The sequence below is a fragment of the Muntiacus reevesi genome, chromosome 13 (genome assembly GCF_963930625.1).
Source record: "Muntiacus reevesi chromosome 13, mMunRee1.1, whole genome shotgun sequence".
In the NCBI taxonomy this organism is placed as follows: Eukaryota; Metazoa; Chordata; class Mammalia; order Artiodactyla; family Cervidae; genus Muntiacus; species Muntiacus reevesi.
Window position 1 is genome coordinate 424,091 of NC_089261.1, and position 21,211 is coordinate 445,301.

A 21,211-nucleotide genomic window follows, 5' to 3' on the forward strand; every position below is an offset into this window, starting at 1 on the left:
CACTTGGTGTCACCCTCCCAGCCAAGGGCGTACCTGAAAGGCCAGCCCCTGGTCGAGGGCAGGTGTTCTCCTTGGGACGATGCTCGAGGACAGGAGGTGTTCAGAAGGCTCCAGAGTGGAAAGAGGCCGGCAGGTCCTCACACCCCCATGGGCCGGGCTGGGCCCACGACCAACAGTGGAGTCGGGATGGAAATCAGGGTGTGAAAGGCGGGCACAGAGGGCCTTCCTCAGTCCCTGGGACACTGTGAGGCCGTCCCCAAGGAGATATGGCCTCCCTGGGGCTCCCCAGGGCACCAGACCAGATGGGCCCAGGGTGGCAGAGAGGAAGGCGGGAGGGCGGGTGAAGGGGGAGCCTGTGCTGGCCACGGCCCCGCCCAAGCAGATGGCCCCTGTGCTGGGGTCAGCCAGCCTGCAGACCGGCAGCTGCAGCTTGGGGGCGGAGAGGCGTCTGGGAGGAAGTCCCTTGGCAATACAGCTTAGTAGGTGCATTGCAGTGCAGGCACAAGAGGCTGTGGGTGTTGACAGGCCAGTCTGCGGACCGAGAGGGGGCAGGTCTGGGTGGCGGGTGCAGCTGGCTCACGTCCCCTGGCCGCTCCTGGAGTTGGCACTCTGTCCGCAGGCAGGGCGAGCCACAGCGGGTTCCAAACAGAGCCTGACCCTGGAGGGGGGCCTAGGTGACTTCAGGGGGCCACAGCAGTGGACCCTGGGGGACAGCAGGGTGGAGCGTGGTGGGGGGACTTTGGGCAAGGTCCCTGGATTCGGGGGGACTCGGCAAGGTCCCTGGATTCAGGCCGTACGGAAGCAAGGCTGGAAGGGTGGGTGGGTGGCAGGGCTGGGCCCCCTGGAGTGGACAGGGGGAGGGGACGTCTAGGAGGGTCTGCAGCAGGAGGGAAGAAAGGAATGAGGGGTGTCTGGGAGGCAGTGGTCCTTGGGGCTCCATCCCTGCAGGGGGAGGGGGCTGGGGTGAAGGAAGGGGTAACACTGCCCCCCAGTCCCACCGGGCCCAGCAGACTCGCCTCAGGCGCCTCCCCATGCGGGACCACAGGTGTCCTCAGCCACCTGAGAAGAGCCAACAGTCAAGGACCAGGACCAGGGAACGAGTTGGGTGAGAGTAGCCACACTCCAGGGTGGACTTTGCTCCAGACAGGGGGGCAGATGGAGGGGGGCTGCCAGAAAGGGACCCGGGTCGACCTGAGCCTCAGGGGGCCCAGTGTGCATCCCAGCGGGCCTTTGGAGAGCCCGCTGGGCCATTGTGCAGAAGAATGCCCGGAAATCCCCTGCCTCCCGCCTCCAGCAAGGATGGGGGCTCTTCCTCCTGGTCAGGAAGCTCCATGTTGGCTTCCGGAGGGGGCCTGGGGGCCGGGGTGCCAGGGCCGCTGACACGGGGAAGGGCAGAGCCCTGCCCAGCTGTTAACCCAGCGCCTGACCTGAGGCTGAGGGGGGCAGGCAGCTGAGCCCTGAGCCAGGGCGGCTCCTGGAGGACCACCTGTGTGTGGGTCACTGCGGAGCCCCGGGGCCTTCCTGAGCCGAGCCTCAGAGGATCGGGGTGGGCGGCTTCTCCGAAGAGGAATCCCTTGTGTCAGGGGCAGAGTGGGGGGTCTCCGGGGCCTTGGGAAGGCCCCATTGTCTAGTGCTGGAGCCTCAGGTCCCAGGGAGGCGGTACGGCTGGGCAGAAACTTGGACAAACCTGGAACCCTGACCCACGCAGGCCCCCCTGGCTTCTCGGCCTGTCGGGGAGACAGTGTCGACCCCTGGAGAGTCATCGCGGTCAGGGTGCGGAGAAGGGGCCTCGGCTGGGCTTGGACCCCTGGGCGAGCTTCCTGGAGGATCAAATGCGCCATGCTGGCTAACTCGGGAGCGGGGCCGAGGAAGCCCCCAACCCAGGCCCTGGCGCAGTGGCGACGGCGGGGGCGCCGGCCGGCCGGGGCCAGGGAAACCGGAGCTGGCCCCGGAGACAGGAAGACAGGGACTGACCGTCTCGTTTTGGCATGTGTCGGGCGAAGTCGGTGCAGATTCAGGGTCGTGCAGTTCCTGAAACGGCGAGGTGGGGCGCACAAGGGTCGCGGAGCGTGCGCGGCCACCCCAGGCCACCCCCAATGGGCTCGGCCGAGACCAGGACAGAGGCGGGCCGGGGTCTGGGGCTGCGGCCGGGATCCCAGCGGTTCCTCCCGCCCCCGCAGCCCGCTACCCCCGGGCGCAGTCGTTTCTCTTACTCCGGCTGCCGGGGATGCCAGCGATTGGCTGCGGACGGATGGCCGCGCGCGGATTGGTTGCCCGGGGCAGGGGGCAGGGCCGGGGGGGGGGCAGAGTCCGCCCCCGAACCTTCATAAGGGAAGCCCCTACAGACGCGCCCACAGACCCGAGGCTGCACTGCGGGGCTGCGAGGCCTGGCGACGGAGAGACTGAGCCGCGCGCGCCCCGAGGCCCCGGGCCGTCGGGCGCGCGTCTCGTCTCCAGCCATGGGGTCGGCGGCGCTGGAGATTCTCGGCTTGGTGCTGTGCCTGGTGGGCTGGGTGGGCCTGATTCTGGCGTGCGGGCTCCCCATGTGGCAGGTGACGGCCTTCCTGGACCACAACATCGTGACGGCGCAGACCACCTGGAAGGGGCTGTGGATGTCGTGCGTGGTGCAGAGCACAGGGCACATGCAGTGCAAGGTGTACGACTCCGTGCTGGCGCTGAGCCCCGAGGTGCAGGCGGCGCGGGCCCTCACCGTGGGCGCCGTGCTGCTGGCGCTCGTCGCGCTGTTCGTGACACTGGCGGGCGCCCAGTGCACCACCTGCGTGGCCCCCGGCCCGGCCAAGGCGCGCGTGGCCCTCACCGGCGGCGCGCTCTACGCGCTCTGCGGGCTGTTGGCGCTGGTGCCGCTCTGCTGGTTCGCCAACATCGTGGTCCGCGAGTTCTACGACCCGACCGTGCCCATGTCTCAGAAGTACGAGCTGGGCGCCGCGCTCTACATCGGCTGGGCCGCCTCGGCGCTGCTCATGTGCGGCGGCGGCCTCGTGTGCTGCGGCGCCTGGGTCTGCACCGGCCGCCCGGATTTCAGCTTCCCGGTGAAGTACTCGGCGTCGCGGCGGCCGACGGCCACCGGCGACTACGACAAGAAGAACTACGTCTAAGGCGGGGCCGCGAGAGGGAGGACTGGCTGGGCGATCGGCCTCCGCTGGGGTGTGCCGCGCGCCGGCTCCGCGGAACTCGGGGCTCTGCGCCCCCACTGGACTCTGGTCAGCGGCCCGTCCTCTCCCGCCGCCTGACCAGCCCCGGCCGCGCCCTGCCCCCCAACGGCGATGCGCGCTTGGGAGGACTCCGCAGTGACTTTTGCGCGCGGTGCTGGCCCCACCACGTGGGTTGGGCACGCGTTCATGCTGTGTGGGTGCTGCACTGGAGATGCCCGCTTGCTCCCCAGGGGCCCCACATTTCAGAGGAACAGACTAAGCCCAGGGGCTCCAGCCTGGACTGTCGTAGGGACGTTTACAGCTGGACTAGACGACACCCACGGGCTGGACCTGTCTCAGCCCCGGACGTCGCCAGGCGAGGCTTACAGACACATCCTGGGTGTGGGACCGGGACCCTGCCTGCCTTCGCAGCTTGTGGGGAGTGTGCGAGTCTGCTTAGTAAATGGTCTGGATGCCCTCCCACCCAGTGTCCTGTCCTCTGTCCAGTCACTGTCTGCCCAGCAGCCCCCTTTCATCCACCCACCCACTGATATCTTCCCAATAAGCAGGGCCGGCCCTCGGAACCGGGAGACCCCATGGCCACTTCTCAGGTCCGCCCCCGCCATCTGGTCGCCTTCCCACTGGGTGGGAACAGGGCCACTGCTGAGTCTCCAGGGAACGGGTGGGCGCAGGGGCTGAGGCAGACCCCAGCAGATGCTGCAGGTGGACCCAGCCAGCATCCGGGGCTGGGGGGGTGGGGGGGCGGTTGTTGTCCTGGGATGCAGGCAGTGCCAGGGCTGCTAGCTTTGCCGAGGGGACTGGGCGCCAGGTACCACCTGCCCTCCTAGGGCTCAGCCATCCCTGGGTCACTCCCACGGGCAGGCATCTGCATGACGCTGATGAGGTCCCTGCTGCCAATGTGCACTGGGAAGGGGGCAAGTCCAGGGTGGGTGCCAGGCTCTGGAGAGGGGGCTGCAGGTCGACGATAATGCCACAGGGAGGCTCTGGCAGCTGGCTGCCCAGATTGAACTCCAGCCCCCCACCCTGGCTCCCTGCATAGGCCTGCACCCACCCTGATGTCCAGGGAGCTGGCCCAGACTCGGGCCAGCCGTCAGTATTCCATGTCAGCCCCTGCTGGGGGTACCCGGTGACCTTCCTTCTGGGGGTGGGGCCCCTGGGAGCTGGTGCTGGCCCTAATCAGGCCTTGGGTGGGCATCCCACAAGGGCAGAGTGGGCCAGACCTGTGACAGCCACCAACTACTCTGTGCTTCTGGCCCTCTTCTAAGCACTCTGAATTAATGCATTTTCACCGTCTGCCAAAGGCCAGGGCAGGAGGATAATGGATAGGATCAGGGCTGCTGGAGGAGCTCCAGACCCGCCAGTGGGGAGGGCGTGGCGTCTGCCCCGTTCACATCAGAAGGCCTGGGCCAGGTCCGGAGGCAAGGAGTCTCCCAGGCCTGGCCAGGCTGCCCCGTGGGGAGGGGCAGCTGCTGTGAACTCGGCCCCGAGCCCCAGGACTTTCGGGGAGGCTGAGCCGTCCAGGGGCGCGAGCTCCCCACAGCAAGATGACCACAGAGGGCTGGACCCCCAGCAGCCTCGGCAGCATCGCCACCTGGGCCTGACCTGGAGCAGCCCCCAGGACAAGGCACGTTGTGGTCCTGGGCTCGGCCCCTCTGCCCTGGCCACAGGGCCCCGCCCGCCAGGCACAGCACACAGACACTGCCGGGCTGACTGCAGAGCCCAGGCCCCCGCGGGGACCCTGAGTGATCACTGCCCAGCCCTGGCTCCTGCACACGGACAGGGTGGGGAGCGTGGGGCCCTGGGGCCAGGCTGCCATCCCCCACCCCCGTCAGGGCCAACTCCCGACCCTCCTGGGCGGGGGTGAACGCCACGGCAGGGGAGCCATGTGGCCCCAGAGCAGCTACTGCACTGCCCACCACCCTCCCCCAGGACCCCCGAGACCCAGCCCCCCCGCACGTTCAACTGCTGGACCTGATTTCCGGGTTTTCCCTCCAACCTAACAGCTGCCCAAACCACTGTGCTTCCTCCTGCCGCAGCCCCGGGTGCCACACCCAAGAGGCTGCAGCCCTCCAGCCTGTCTGTCCCCTGGGCCCTCAACTCGAGGCAGAGGCTGGAGTGTCAGCCACACGTGTGAAGGGCGCTCTCCTTGCCGAAGGGCAGAAGGGGCAGCCTTGACCGCCCTCAGCCAGCGCGGGCGCTCCAGGGACAGCCCAGCCTACGGCTCCAGACCTGCAGGCCCGCCCAGCTTGGAGCTCCCATGATGGGACATGGCTGATGCTGACCGCGACGGCCCTCAGCCCCCATTTCCTGAACTGGGGCCTCGCTCACTATCCCCCCCGGGGTGCCACAAAGTGGGTGCGCCCAGACAGACAGGCGCTGGGGTGAGTGGAAAGAGGGCCTGGACGGGTACGCGGTCAAGAGCGTGGGTCTGAGGCCCGAGGACAGAGGAAGCGGCTGGAGGCTGGAGCAGGCGATCCTGCTGGCACCGCGGCGGTCAGTGCGGGCGGGCGGTCCGGCTGGCACCACAGTGGGAAGCGGCGGGCGGGTGGAGCGGGCGGTCAGCATGGGTGCTGGGGGCCTGGGCTCTGCCCACGGCTGTCCAGGGAGCCTCAAGGTCACTCCCCACGTGGACTTCCCGCTGGGCAGCAGGGTGCCCGGGACACAGGACCAAGGCCCCTCTGGACACAGAAGGCTCAGGGAACAACGAAGTGCTGGCCCTGTGACCAGACCCAAAATTAGGGCGCCATTTTATTCCATTAAAACCCATCGTCCCTGTGTCTAAAACCACGTCTGTGACTTACAACCTAAATAAAAACCAGTCAGCATAAATAAGGAGGAGGAGGTGACTTCTGAAGAAATCAAACTCTGGAAAAGACAGAAAAGAATAAATGTCAACAGTTGTAACGGCTCCCCAGATCAAACAGACAGCGAGCAGGTCTTCTGGCCGAGTGCCCGGGGCTGCCCCCCACTCTCCCAGACTGGCCCGCCCCGGCTCCGTGCAGTTCATACGGGACACGATGTCATCACTGGGCCGGCTGCAGGGAGGGGTCTGACCCCAATGCCTGCCCCGCTGCAGAGACCCCCAATAGAAACCTTTGACTCAAGCCCCCAAGGGCCCTTGCTGAGGCCCCGCCCTCCAGGCCCAGGGGTGTCAGCCCCGTTTCAGATGAGGAGACGGGGGCAGCCTGGTGAGGGTCCCCCACACGCTGCACAGGAGACCCATTCTGACCCTGAGTCCCGTGCTCCCGGAGGCCCCAGACTGCTCTCAGCGGAGCCCCTGGCGCTCCCTCGCCCTGAGGTCAGCGGAGAACCGGGGACTGGAGACTCTGGGCTGGCAGGAGGGACCCCCACACCCACGCTGGAGCCAGGCTGGGGCATGCGTCCCAGCCAGGGCTCAGGGTGGGGGGCCTGGGGGGCACTGGACAGAGCAGGGCCCAGCCCATCACCCACGGGCCCTGGGGCGCCGGGGCGGGGGCGGCCGAGCAGCATCTGGACTGTCAGTGACAGTGCGCCGGGCTCCCCCAGGGGCTGGGCCCCCTCACACGTACAGCGCACCAGAGCCGCGCAGACGCCCAGGGCCTGACCGCACCCGGTGGCCAGGGCAGGGCAGAGGCTGGCTCCCCCTGAAGGGAGTCTAGGAGCCTAATGTGCTCAGCCCCCTCAGCGCGCCCCGCTGTGGCCCCGCCAGCCTGGGCAGGCAGCCCCGGGGAGAGCGCTGCGCCCGTGTCCGCAGGCCCCGCCCGGCCTCAAGCGCAAGCAGAAGCCGGGCTCTGTGGCAAAGCTCCAGCACAGCCTGCCCGACTCACCCTAGGACAGCAGGGTCACGAGTGCATCCAGGAACTTGCTGCGGTCCTCAGCCTTCAGCTCCATCACTGCGGTAATGAAAGGAAAACACCGCTGGGACGGGCTGGCGCACTGCTGACTCCCACGGCCTGACAGCAGCCCCCCCACATTCCACGCACGCCTGGCTCCCTGGGCGCTCCACCCCCCGCGGCCTGCTGAGCCCTCAGGGCGGCGGGCCGGCCTGGCCACCCACGCGCCTGGAGGTGGGGGAGCTAAGCAGCTCGGGCCCAGGAGGTCCTGCCTGGGGAAGCCGGGGCGTCCTGCTGGCCGGCCAGCACCACCTTTCCAGTCTCACGTCTGGAGTGGGAGGAGGGGGCTGCCGCTGGGGTACGCCTCCGCAACAAGAATGGCCTGGCAGGAAGGCGCCGGCTCCAGACCCGGAGGCCGTGGGGGGAAGGCAGGTCTCAGGGCAGAGACGGGTCTTGCGAAGGACCTGCTGGTGGCTCGAGAGGCCCCTTCTAGGGGCGGGTGGCGCGGCGGGAGGGCCCCCCCACATGATGTGACACCCGGACCCCAGCACCTCAGGACGTGACTGTCCGTGGAGGTGGGCTTGCTTTTACACATGGTCTCAGTCACATCTGACGCTCTGCGACCCCGTGGACCGTAGTCCGCCGGGCTCCTCTGTCCGTGGGAGTCTCCAGGCAGGAACACTGGAGTGCGTTGCCATGGCCTCCTCTAGGGGATCTTCCTGACCCTGGGACTGAACCCTCGTCTCCCGTACCGGCAGGCAGGTTCCTCCCCGCTGCGCCCCCTGGCTTGGTTCTGTCAAGTCTGTCTCGTGAGGGATGTCTGGTTGTGGCCCACAGGCTCCAGAGCACACGGCCTGACAGCTCCTAGCTGTCCAACCAGGGGTTCAAATCGTGCTCCCCGCAAGGCTGATTCTCAGCCACTGAACCAGCAGGGAAGTCCGTGGAAGTGGTCTATTAAAGAGATGACCGGGTTACCAGAGGTCATTACGGAGGGACCTGAGCTGGTCTGACTGGGAAGAGGCGAGAACAGACCCGGGAGACGCCGGCATCTATACGCCGAGCAGAAGGGCTTCGGGGGAACCCGCCCTGCGGACACCCTGACCGGCCGGCCCCCAGCATGGCGAGCGGTCCGTTTCCGTGGTTTCACCCCCCCAACCCGCCGTGGTGCTTCGTCCCGGTGGCTTGGGCTCACTGCCCCGGGGTGAAGCCCCTCACGTCAGAGAGATTGACAGCAGACAGGGCCAAATGTGACCCCGCCCACCCTGGCGCCCGAAGACTGTGGGTGCTGTGCGTACTGGCGGCCCCAAGGGTCAGCCCCTGCAGCCTCCACTGGGCAGCCTCGGGGCTCCAGGGGAAGTGGCCCCAGGCTGGACCGTGAGGCTGGGCTGTGGCGCAGGCCCGAGGTCAGAGGGCTGCTGGCAGGGGCCCCGGACGCCTCGCGGGCGCCATGCAGGGATGCTCACCTGAGAGATCAAAGTGGTTGTGCAGCGCCCTGGAGTTGGTGCCCTCCGCCGCCTTCTCAAACGCCCGGCCGAAAAAGCTAGGGACACAGAGGCACGCTCGCCGGCCACCACCTGGGGCCCCAGGCCACTCTGGATGGCCGCTGCCCCCCCGCCCCAAGTCCAGCCCTGCTCAGCCCTCAGGCGGGTGTGCCCCCCACACCCCCGAGTGTCCCCCAGTGTGCCCCAGTGCCCCCCACAGCTGTGTGGGGTGGGGTCCCAGACATGCATGGAGGGGTGGGATGGGCCGGGGGAGGGGAGCGGAGAGGGCGCAGGGCACTGGGGTACAGGGCCCGCCCGCCTCGAGGTGGAAAAGGCCATCCCCGGCCTGGCAGTGAGGCTGGACCCCCTAGACCCAGCCCCGGGGCTCACTTCTTTCTGTCCGAGCTGTCGGTCTCTGGGGGGATGCCCACCATGGTCACGGTGCCCTGCTCCGTGCTCAGGGGGGCGGCCATCACCAAGGGCAGCAGCTTGCAGCGCCGGTTCTTTGTCTGCCGGAGGGACGCATACCTCGATCACGGCCTGTGCCTGGGCGAGCACCCCCAGCGCCCTGGAGCCCCAAGACGCCCGAGTCCCCAGGCCACTGCCCCAGCCTCCGGGGCCACCAGCTGCTCCCCCCACCTGCTACAGGTCCTGACGTGGTTGTCACCTCCTCCAGGAGGCCCTCCCAGGCCCATGCCTCCCCCACCCCTCTACTGAACAGGACCCCAGCCCTGGAGGCCCCCCACCCTCACCGAGCAGACGAAGGACTTGAGCAGGTGTCTGCTGAGCAGGCTCAGGGAGGCGGGCTTGGAGAACAGCACCATGTCCGGGGTGCCCTGTGGGCGCAGGGTGGGCGGTCAGGGGCAGCCGGGGGGCCTGGCGGGGGCGCGCGCGTCGGGGAGCTAACCTCCGTGAGGGAGCAGTAGAGGAAGGGCCCCTGGGAGACGACAAGGTTGGTGCAGAGGCAGCTGGCGATGGTCTGCTGCGTGGCGCGCAGCTGCTGCTTGGCGAGCTCCAGGCCGCGGTAGAGCTTGTCCAGGTTACCCCTGCAACGGAAGACGCGCAGCGGGACCACAGGCTCACGGGGGCGCTCAGCTCCCACGGGGGGCTGTGCGGGCGCGCTCCCTTCCTCTGGCCCAGCTCGCTCCCACGAGAGAGGAAGCGACAGAGTGTTTATCCGCAGGGATGGACGTGTCGGGGAGGGGCTGGTGTCAGAGGACAGGCGACTGGAAGCCAGCAGAGGTGCCTGCAGGGTTCTGACTGGGGAGGCAGGGGGGGCACCAGGGACCCCGCTGTCTGGCAGATGGATTTCTACCCATCTCCCACTCCAAGGGGGTTCTCCTCCGGGGAGCAGTGAGGCCTTCAAGCGAACCTCCATACCCAGCAGGTGAGGACCCTGCAATGCCGCACTGACTCCCCACCTACCAGGATGAGGCAGTGCCTCCCACCCGCAGGTCATCCCCAGAGACCCAGGGCTCACTGGGCATCCACAGCACTGCCCTGCACCCTGGAACTGGTGACTGAGAAGCATCAGACATTTGAGAAAGACCTGTGGCCTGAGAAAATGGCCCTAGAGGAAACTGGAGATAATCTGGAACCAGAAGAATGCTTAAAATGAAGTCTAGTTGGTGTCTTCAGAGAGATTTGAGCAATATATTCATAAACCAAGAATAGGATGCTATGAAAAAGAAACAATCAGAAACAAAAGTGTTTGTGGCAAGAATGATTGCAGCACATAAAAAGTTCCCTCGAAGGCTACAGGATAAAGTCCAGAAGAGCTCCTCACACAGATGAGACCAACATGTGGGAGACCGAGGGCAAAACCAGAGACTGAGAGACTGAGCCTCATCCCAGGAGCCCAGGGAGATGGAGAAACGGGTGTGTGTGGGGCGGGGGCACAGAAACCACAAAGGACAGAGGCGTTCCCTCGGACTCACCCAAAGCTCAGACTAGTGCAGGAAATGGTATCGACCTCACATGCCACTTGACCTTCTGCACACTGAGAACTGAAAAAGGTCCTGAAGGCCCCTGGCGGGGTCTGGGGTGCACTTACAGAGAAACAAGAACCAAAACGGCTTGGACCTCTCATCCGCAACACGGGCGGCGGGGAGCCACCCTGAATTCTGCACGAGCCAGACCAGCACCCAGATGAGGGTGAAGGGTGCTGTCAGACACGCGAGGGTGCAGAACCTTTCCCTCACACATGCCCGTTTTTTAAGAGCTGCCTGAGAATCATACTCTTGCAAAATGAGGGCACGCAGACAGCCGAGGGGCCCTGGACACGTGCCGGGTCCGCCCCGGGGGCACCGTCTGGGTGGCCGGTGGCGGTGGCAGGCCTAGTGGCTTGGAGCCGAGGTCACAGCCCCAGGCTCTGCTGGACAGAAGGTGCTCGGCGATGCGGTCAAGGAGACGCCAGGGAAAACAAAGGGCTGCGTGGCAGAAGGAGTGTGGTCACTGCCCAGCTGGCTCGAACGAAGAAGAATCCTCCCGCAAAGCAGGAGACGCGGGTTCGATCCCTGCATCAGGAAGGTCCCCAGGAGCAGGCAATGGCAACCCACTCCAGTCTTCTTGCCTGAAGAATCCCACGGACAGAGGAGCCTGGCCGGATACAGTCCACGGGGCCACGAAGAATTGGATACGGCTGAGTGACTACCACACATACACCCCCGCACGTTAGTGACTCTGGGATATTTTATCAGCCCAACCACGAACCACTGTTCACTGAGTTTCATCCCTTAGAATCAACCTACAGCCAAAGGTGAGATGGCTCCCATTCGGTCCTCTACCCCATGATTCAGCGTTATCAACCGTGAACACATGGAAGCATTTTCACATCTAGGGAGGTGCGGGGGAGAGGAAAATGAGGGATGCCAACAACCTTTCCTCATCAACCGGGGAGAGAACAAGATGTGAGAACGTTAAAGCTGAGAAGGAGCTAAAAATAGAGGGAGGCTGTGCGGACAGGCGGGAAGGCACACAGAAGGGGCTGAAGGCTCTTTGTTGTGGCAGGAAGTCAGTGGACAATGACCGAGACTGGCCCGTCAGCTCTGAGATGGGTGGAAATGGTCGACAGTATAGTTTTCGGATTTTCCCATGCTTCTAGGTAAAGATGGAGCAACGACATTATAGAACCAGTGACCTTTGGTTCTGAGACTCACACTGAGAACACAAGGGAGCGACACTGCTGCCCGTGAGCTGAAAGCAGGGGGAGGAGGCCCCCAGCTGGCCAGCAGACACACTGTCAGCATCAGAGTGGGGGCAGCAGGCGAGCAGAGGCCTAAGAAAGAAAATTCAGGCAGCGGCCGACAGAGGCCCCGGGTGCCACGCGGGAGTCGTGGCAAAGACCAGGGGCCAGGGCAGGCTTCCCGAAACAGTCAGGAAGACTAAACTCGCAACACATGAAAAATGGTCCAATCCGGTCAAACAGGACAAAGGACAAGGAGGATGGCCTCACTCTCCAGAAGGAAGGTTAACTAGAAAGACATGTCCTCAGAGGCCCAGAACTGTAATGTCCTATTTCAAAACAAGCCGGAAGACAGTAAAAGACAGTGCATATCAGGAAGTGGGACGGGGAAACATCAGAAACAGAAGAAAATGGTTCAGAAAAGAAGATCAGATGAAAAGAGAGAGGAGTGAACATACATGCAGAAATGCCCGAAGAGGTGCGGGAGGTGAGAGAGAAGAGGAATTTAAGAATCAAAAGGAAGGAAAGCACTCCCCCTGAAGCTGGGCCACGGCCACATCTACTACCTGGAGAGGCTGTCCAGGGCCTGCGTGAAGCTGTCCGTCCCGGAGCCGTCCTCGGGGCTCTCCATAAGCGACATTGTGGCGAAGACCACATCGCTGGCCAGGAACTTGTGCTTGAAGCCAAAGTGGACGCTGAAAGTCTGGACACGCATGTCCTTCATGCTGCAGCGGGGCAAGCGATGTGGCGGCCATCTGTGTGTGCCCAGGGCAGCCTGCACTGGGCCAACTCACGGGCCGGCACCCCCGCACGACGGCCCCCCCCAGCCCCCAAGGATTCTCACGGCATGGCCCATCCGGTCAGAGAATGGATGGACGGGAGGCCGGCACACCAGCCCCACAGCAGGGATGCCGAGTGCCCAGCACCAGGCCGTCAGCTCGTGGGGCACGGCAGGAGCTGGCTGTGTGTGTGCAGAGGGCAGGGGCATCCCAGGGCACCAGGAGCAGCCAGGCACGTGCCCTCCAGCGGGGCCAGCAAACCCGCTGGGCACACCTTGCCTGAACCCAGCCCCAGTGGGATCCCAGGGTCCAGAGACAGGCCGGGTTGACTGCAAACGTCTGCATCTCAGCCCCAATTCTAGACTTATCAGGCACTTCAAGAGGTCCTATTTTTAACCCAAAGAGAAGGTCCCAATCATTTGCGTATTCTCATTTTCTGCATTGTTTTTAGAATGTGACTAAAGCTGAAACCCCTGACAAAGTTTAATCCATAGAAATGTGAGTTTACCCAAACTTATTTGCAGACTCTTCAATCATTTCCCGCAAATTCTCCTTCAAGGAGACGTCCATGGACTGAAATTTCTGCTTCACCTGTTTGAGGGGGAGACTGGGGAGGGGGCACTTGGTCACAGGAGGCGCGACCCCTGGATGCCACTCCAGCCTGGTCAGTCTAGAATGACCAGATGCAGGGCTCCGCAGAGGAGTGGGTGGGGGGGGCCACAGGGCAGGGACTCAGGCACACTCACCCCACATCCGCGAGGAACTCCTGCAGCCGCTTCTGCCCGTGCAGGGACCAGAGCTTGAACCTGGCCGCCGTGTAGCACGTATTGCACAGGCTGTCGTGGAGGGACCAATGCTGGTAGAGTGCCAGGCGGAGGCTGGGCCCGTGTCAAGGAGCTTCGGCTGCACGGTGACCTGCCCCCACCCCAGGACCGCCACCTGCACCACCAGCTACCCCGGGGCCCTGGGGCTCCCTGATCTCAGCGTGACTCGACCCAGACAGAGAGTCTGGGAGGTGTGGACACACAGCGAGATCAAGGGGACCCTGTGGCCACACCTCAGCGGGAGTCTCCAGCTCTGGCCGGCCTAAGACACGGGACGCTCCTGAACACGGCAGAGCCTGCGCCCACGGGGCCCTCCCAAGTCTCTGGTCCTGGGGATGTGGGCGGCGAGGATACTCGTACTCGAAGGAGATGCGCGCGCAGTCCACGGAGAGCGCGTGCTCCTCGTCCTCGTGCCGGTGGCTGTGCCGGGACACATGCCGCTGCAGCACGCCCACGTCGGTCACGTACTTCACCCTGCAGGACAGCACGCCCGGGCTCGCCGCCGCCACAGAGAAAAAAGTCCCCCCCCGCCCCTGCTGCCGGGTGTCCACACAAGGCCACACACGACTGGACCCAGGCCCACGGCAGCCCCGCCTCAAAGGGCCCTGCAGGGACACGGGCCCCCAGCCCCTGTGGCAAACCCACTGCGGCCAACCTCGGGCAGCCCGAGGGCGAGCCCTTACTGGGTGATTTTGTCTTGCACCCACTGGTCCGTGAGTCCAACGATGGCCCACCTGGAGGGAGAGGACGCTGCCGTGAACGGGCACTCGCGGGCACCTCTGGCCAGTGGGGTCTGACCCAGACGCTCCACTGCATCAGGCCCCCAGCAGACCCGGAGGCAGCCCATGGGCACCCCTGTCCCAGAGCTCACCACCTGCCAGAGCTGCAAAGGTGCCAGGTGGCAAGTGGCCTTGCTCAAACCTCACACTCAAGTTTGCTGGGCAGCAAGGCAGTGGTCAGCTGGGAAGGGCTGACGGCCCAGGCCCCGCCCCGGGACCCTCTGTGCCTGTGATGCGCCCCGTCCCCCTCCCACAAGTCTGTGGGAGGCAAGAGCCGCAGGCAGGAAGGGAACCAGGCACCCGCGCAAGCGCAGGATGGGGCCGCAGCTGGCACTGGCGGGGGCCCAGCTGCTCAGAGGGGCCCACGCACCACAGCATGTCGCTCAGGTCCTTGGACATCAGCCACGCCAGGTCGAACATCACCATGGCCGCCTACGAGAGAGACGGGCCTGAGGCTGGCCGTCCTGCTCAGGGCAGGGCCCCGCCAGCACTGCCTGGGCCCCAGGGTCCCGCGTGGAATCGGGGTTGGGGAGAAGGGTCCAATCGGAAGCCCTAAACCCCATCTGCCCCGAGACTCCAGGCCTCCTTCAGCAGCTCAGAGGAGGCTGGCCTTCAAGGGAGCGTCCGGCATCTGAGGGGCCAGGCGTCCGTCCCCACCCAGACCGCCCACCTGCCTGCGCCTCAGCACCCTCCGCTTGCTGGAACAGAAGGACCATCCTGCAGAGGCCAGCAGGGCCCCGACCACACAAGGGCTCTGGAAGCACGGGTCAGGGTCAGGGACCCAGGACCAGACCCTAAGACTAGACACAGCATGCTTCACTGGAGACCTATTTTCTGGGGAGCCTCAAGGTCCCGAGCTGTGCTCAGCGACCACAAGCTGACACGATGTGTCTTCTGCACGAAATTCGCCCCAGGACACACGGACGCTGACGGGCCCATGCGAGTCGAGTTCCAGCCCCCTGCACAGACTATCAGGCCCGTTCAGTGTTTCTCACGATCAACAGAAGTTAACAGCTGCTGTTCCCTTGGGCACTCCTGGCCTGAGGGACCTTTCACCCAAGAGAGGCCCAGAGGCTCACCCTTCCCCAGGCACACAGAGGGGGCTGCGGGGCTGGGAGCGACCCCCAAACCCGCGTGCCATCCTCCTCCTGTGTTAGGACAATGGCCCTCAGAGTGCGGACAGGACCACGACCACGCCCGCCTGTACCCACCGACGTCCCGTGATACTCGTACTGCTCGTAGTCAAAGAGGATGTCTCTCCTGTAAGGACACAAGATGCTGGGTCTCCACCGGGAAGCAGAACAGGAAGAAAACACTGGGGAAGATGCTAAAATCCGATGGCACCCAAGAAACATGATTTGTAGGGTGAAGAGGAAGTGTGGGTAACTTAGTTTTCTTTTCACACTTTTTTCCCCTACAAGATGTTTCACACAATTGCCATCTATCCAATTTGTGAGAGTTTGTAAACAGAAGTATCCATACTTAGAAACTATGACAGCAAAGGACCAAGGCATCACCCCTAATGGACCGCGCGTTTGGGAGACCTGGGGCCCTGCCTGGCCCTTGCCAGACCAGAGGCAAGATGGAGGGGCCCGGAGCTGCTCCCAACGCAGGGCCCACACACACCATCCTGCAGGCGCTGGCCCAGAGGTGCTCAAGCAAGCCCATGACCCTAACATGGAGAAGAGATGGGCATCGCTGACCTGCCTTCCCACCACTGGACGCATCCTCACCTCCGGGCCTCCCACTCTCTCCGCTGCCTTCTCTTCAGGGTTCGCTCTGCGATCTCCTGACCACGACAAAGAGAACAGAGGGCTGAGAGAGAGCCAGGAACTCAGCCCCTAGACCAGGAGGGTTCTGACCCAACGGGAGGCCAGCAGGCGGGCGGGGCACCGCAGGGGCCTCTGTGGCAACGTCAGTGTCGCATGCCCTATTTCAGTGGCTGTGGTAGGTCCCTGTCGGGGACATGGGCAAAGCACATATGTGCTTTCAACTTGTTTCTGACACCTGCGTGTGGATCTGCAGTGATGTCAGAACCAGTTTCAAAAGGCAAGTGACGGTCCTGACGAGGGACCTTCTGGAGGGTGATGGAACGGCTCCCTATTACGTGACTTCATACATCTGTCACATCTCACGGAACTGTACACCTGGGAAGGTTATTATGTAGAAGGTGTACCTTAGGGAAGCTGAATAGCAACACCCCCAGGTCTTGTCAGTAGTCCAGCAAAGACTTCTCTGACCTTCCCCACAGTGCCGAGTGGTGTCCTGTACCCTGCCCTCATGCCCGTGGGACTCCTAGGCTGGTCAGAAGGGCTCAAACAGCTCAATAAAAAAAAACAAATAAACCAACCTAATCAAAAAATGGGCAGGGGATCCAAACAGAGTCAGCACCCACACCTGCTGTCTCCCAGCTCTGCCTGGGCCCCCAGGCTCTGGGCTGAGCCTTGACCTTCGGGAGTGACCAGCTCCTCAAGACTGTGGTGAAGGGCCCAAACCCACCTCCTCCAGCCGTGTGCGCTTCTCAGAGGGCTCTGAGCCCTCATCGCTTTCACTTCCCGAATGTTCTTCATCCTCCTCTTCATCCCGGAAGATGTCTTCATAAGCTGGAACTTCAAGGTCATCATCTTGCTTAATGAGCAGTTTGATCTACAATTAAGACAGAAAGCCATCAACCTCCCCTCTCCTTGAGGGAAAACTATCCATCACACGTTTTCTCTCCCAGAATCTTATCTCCCGAACTTGCACCCCACTCAGTGCACAGAAGTACGGAGCCTGCAGATGGAACGACTACGAAGTCACTTAGGTCTGGATAAAACGCTCCCTCTTAGGCCCACACTTAGCCAACAAAATGAACACCTTGCACCTCAGCCTCCGACCAAGGGCACAGAGACCCGTGACCTCACAGTGAGCAAAACTCCTGTCCCTAAAAGAGGTCCTTGGTGAGAGGGTTTCAGGGATGAGGCTACTGGGGGTGCAAGCCCACAGGCGGCTCAGAGAGCTCATGTGAGATGGCACGTGGCCCCACATGACCGTCCTGGACCTCACACCACCCAGGTAGCCAGGGAGCGTCCTGCCCCATTTAGAGAGCAGGTGCCTCTGAGGTCCCCTGAGAGTCAATAAAGCTGGCTGGCCTGAGCTCAGAGTGCAGACTTGGAGCAGGTTCCAGACCCTGTGCCTCCTGGGTCAAGCGAATTCCACACATGCCTTCTGAGGACCTCTGAGGGGAGGTGACATGTTTCTCATCAAACATGGACAAGACCAGGCCCTGTTCTCAGGCTGCTCCAGCTCCTATAGGCAAGGTGGACACATGCCTTGCCAAGAACACCAGGCCTGACGCTGTGGCATAAAAACAGACAGATGGGAGAGCTCCAGGTGTCTGGCCTACCTGGGTGTCGTTGTACACGTTCACGACATTGACTGGCCTGTGAGTGTCACACACGAAAAACACGGCCTCTTCATCGGGTTGAAGGATATCCAACAGATCCACGTTGGCGCCACAGTTTATGAGGACAAAATAGCGGAACTGGACAAAGGAGAGGGATGCGGTGAGTTAGTGCACAGGGGAGGCCATCTGCTTTCAGCACCAGGCCTGAGTCCTGCAGGGGCTCGTTCAGCCCGATGCAGGGCAAGGCCCTGCTAGCGAGGGGCTCCAGACATGGCCACAGCTGGCCTGTGCAGAGGGCCTTAACAACCCCACGTACAAGTTCATTTTCAGGATGACACCGTGAGGCAGGTGCCATGACTGTCCTACCAACGAGGAGTAGGCGAAGGCCAAATCTCTTCTGGCCTCAGGCGTGTCCACATCAGATGTGGACCTAGAGTTCAAATGCAAAGTGGGGTCTCTCCCGACCTGTCACTCACTCTTCTGTGACAGACTCCTCTCTGTGCTAGCAGCACTGCACCGGGTCAGATGCCAGCAAGTCTGAGGTAGCTCGCATTTAACAAGTACCTGAATATTAAGTGGGGCTTCCCTGGTGGCTCAGAATGTAAAGAGTCTGCCTGACAATGCAGGAGACCCAGGTTCAATCCCTGAGTCAGGAAGATCCCCTGGAGAGGGAAATGGCAACCCACTCTAGTATTCTTGCCTAGAAATCCCATGGAATGAGGAGCCCGGCGGGCTACAGTCCATGAGGTTGCAAAGAGTTGGACACGCTGAGCAACTAACACTAAACATTAAGTAAAGCTTTTTGTTACATCCTATCGCTACAGAAAGCTCTTTCCTTGTAAATACTGATCTGGCATAGGTCCCTCTCATGATGACAGGAGCACCAGGTGAGGACATGTCTCTGCCAGACAGTCCTTGTTGAGGCCAGAAACTCTGGGACCCTCTTCCAGACAGCAGCCCCTCCCCGGGGGACGGTGGGGTCTCAGACATCCTGTCTCTCATCACAGCTCCATGCAGAGCTGAGAAAATACCTGGTCTCTATTGCCTAAATTCTAAAGGGAGAAAGTATGTTCCTGAACTTCCAGTTGGAAACTGGGATATACTTCTTGGAAAAATAAATGTGAAATAATGGTCCAAAGTAAAGTAATTTTAACCAAGCTGTATCAGAAACAACCTTCCAAATTCCAAGCACCTGAAAGTGAAATGTGTCTAAACACAGGTTCAAAGCTAGAGATTGTCCATATTCACTATCTTGTTTTTGTTGTCAATTTTGTCTCTGCAATTGGAGGGTAAGTCACCCACACATAGAGCTCCCTTTTCTCTTCTGTGTACCCTAAGAAAGTCGACAGTTAGAAATACACACAAGCCACTGTAGAAATATCGAGTTCTTTACCACCAGCACCACTTGGGAAGCCCCATTGTAGAAACAGAAAGAATGCTCAGTGTTAAGAAGTTGCAGATGAGAGATAAAGCCCAATACTCTCAAATGCATCTCTCATACCTGTTCTTTATGCTCTAGAAATGCAGTTTCAAGTTCTTGCCACCCAGAAACTGGAACCAGCGTATACTGCACGTGGTCACACTGGAACAGGGCCTGGACAGAGAGTATATTCAAAATCTATTATATTTAGGTCTGCAATCCATCTTGAAATGCACATTAAAAGAAAAAAAAAAGATGAACTGAGAGACAACAGATGCTAATGTAAGGTTAGTGAAATGTTAACATCAGTAAGGAAGTAATGGGAACATGAATGTTCACTGAACCATACTTTAGCTTTGCTGAACATCACCAAAGGAAAACACTGCTGAAAAACTTGGTATTTCTAGGTTTTTGGTGAATAGTTCCTGACCCAAGCTCATGTAAACCTTGCTTGTGTGGCTGCATGCTCATTTAGTCCTGACTCTTTGAAACCCCATGGACTGTAGCCTGCTAGGCTCCATGAGGTTCTCCAGGCAAGAATACTGGAGTGGGTTACCATTTCCTGCTCCAGGGAATTTTCCCGACCCAGGAATTAAACCCACATCTCCAGCATTGCAGGTGGATTCTTTACTGCTGAGTTATCAGGGAAGCCCTGAACCATATTTAAAATCGAACAACAATGATCTTTCCTTAGCACCAAAGAATTGATGCCTTCAAACTCTGGTGCTGGAGAAGGATCTTGAGAGTCCCTTGGACAGCAAGATCAAACCAATCAATCCTAAAGGAAATCAACCCTGAATATTTACTGGAAGGACTGATGCTGAAGTGCCAATACTTTGGCCAACTGATGAGAAGAGCTGACTCACTGGGAAAGATCCTGATGCTGGGCAAGATCTAAGGCAGGAGAAGGGGATAACAGGATCAGATGGTTGGATGGCATCACTGACTCACTGGACATGACTTTGAGTAAACTCTGGAAGATGGTAAAGGACAGGGAAGTCTGGTGTGCTGCAGTCCATGGGGTCACAAAGAGTCGGACACGACTGAGCGACGGAACAACAACGTTCTTTCCTGTTAGGTTAAGGAGTCAGTATCTCCAGAACCCCTGATGACACCCCAGTGCCCTCGACTGTCAGATTCCTCTGCCTCGAACCCCAACCGCGAGAAGGAGCCACAGGTCTACCGATCTCTCCAACGCAGCCGTCCTATGCCCACCTTGTGGCCTTTTGCCGGCTTCTCCTCTAACCCACCTAATGCAGTCCCTCCCAGGGCGCAGCCTGGCGGGAGTTCCCGCCCCAGGCCGAGCTCCCGCCCCGCTCCTCCCCTCGCGCCTGCCCCCGGTCCCCCGCCGGCCCGGCCAGCGGGCCTCACCTGAAGGATCTTGCAAGCGCACAGAGCGTCCACGTCCGAGGCCACGAAGAGAAGGACCCTCTGTCGGGGGGAGAGTTGGCTGAGAGCGGCCCCGCGAACCCCGGCCCCTCCTGCCCCCACGGTTGCGCGCCCTCGTCCCTTCCCCAGTCTCGGAGCCCAGGAAGGGCTCACCTGGCTCTGGACCACCTCGTAGAACTCCTTGCGGAAGTCGGACACGAACATGACCGCGGCGCCTGGACACCCCGGGATGGGACTCTGCGAGCCGGGCGGCGGTCAAGACTCCCGCCAAGTCCGGGCTCTCCCGATTACCCCGGGGCCAGCCAATCGCGACTCGGGTCCCCGCCTCTCCACTTTTCTGATTGGCCCGCGCTGGGAGCGACACTTAAGCACCGCCATTCACTGCAGGACTACTCCGGCCCACCCCTAGAGGAGCGTCCTCCACAGGCTGCTCGCTCTGCGGGTCGCGCAAGTCCTTTGCGACTCCGTTTCTCCAGACACCCTACGCTCCGTACACTTTACTTTGGGGGAAAAAAGAAAAATGCCCACTCCCCTCCCCTCCCCCCAACTGGGATCTCCAGGTTAAAGAAACATCGCCACAAATTAAATTCATGTACACTTCAGGAATTCTCTGGAGAAGGAAATGGCAACCCACTCGAGTACTCTTGCCTGGGAAGTTCCATGGACGTAGGAGTCTGGCGGGCTACAATCCTAGGGGTGGCAAAGAGTCGGACACGACTGAGCGACTTCACTTTCACTACCCTTCACTTCAGGAATTCTCAGGTGCCTCAGTGATAAAGAACCCGGCTGCCAAGCAGGAGATGCAGGTTCGAGCCCTAGGTCGGGAAGCTCGCCTATAGAGGGAAATGGCAGCCCATTCCAGTATCCTTGCCTGGAGAATCCCATGGACCGAGGAGCCTGGCGGGCTGCAGCCCATGAGGGTCGCAACTGACTGACGGAACAACAGCACGTCAGAAGAGGGCGTCAGTTTAGGATGTCAAGGGGC

The 21,211-nt window shown here is 61.7% G+C and overlaps 2 protein-coding genes across 3 annotated transcripts; one reads left to right on the forward strand and one right to left on the reverse strand.

The window, feature by feature from the left end:
- The first annotated feature begins 2,459 nt into the window (after positions 1-2,459).
- CLDN5 (claudin 5) lies at positions 2,460-3,635 on the forward strand. The gene has a single exon (XM_065904636.1). It carries the CDS (start codon positions 2,460-2,462, stop codon positions 3,114-3,116), a length of 657 nt encoding a protein of 218 aa, XP_065760708.1. The 3' UTR covers positions 3,117-3,635.
- A 2,247-nt stretch (positions 3,636-5,882) lies between these two features.
- Positions 5,883-21,189, reverse strand: CDC45 (cell division cycle 45). Of its 2 annotated transcripts, XM_065904681.1 has the most exons (19): positions 20,380-21,188; positions 20,209-20,268; positions 18,919-19,011; positions 17,418-17,555; positions 16,532-16,678; positions 15,766-15,821; positions 15,244-15,292; positions 14,403-14,464; positions 13,937-13,987; positions 13,608-13,727; positions 13,176-13,307; positions 12,938-13,036; positions 12,217-12,375; positions 9,374-9,512; positions 9,219-9,302; positions 8,857-8,975; positions 8,449-8,525; positions 6,980-7,045; positions 5,883-6,038 (listed from the first exon to the last, which is right to left on the reverse strand). In XM_065904681.1, exons 1-18 carry the CDS (start codon positions 20,428-20,430, stop codon positions 6,981-6,983), a joined length of 1,701 nt encoding a protein of 566 aa, XP_065760753.1. In that variant the 5' UTR covers positions 20,431-21,188; the 3' UTR covers positions 5,883-6,038; position 6,980. The 2 variants fall into 2 exon arrangements, with proteins under 2 accessions (XP_065760753.1, XP_065760754.1); XM_065904682.1 differs by lacking the exon at positions 9,219-9,302 and having other exon boundaries at positions 20,380-21,189.
- Positions 21,190-21,211: the final 22 nt, after the last annotated feature.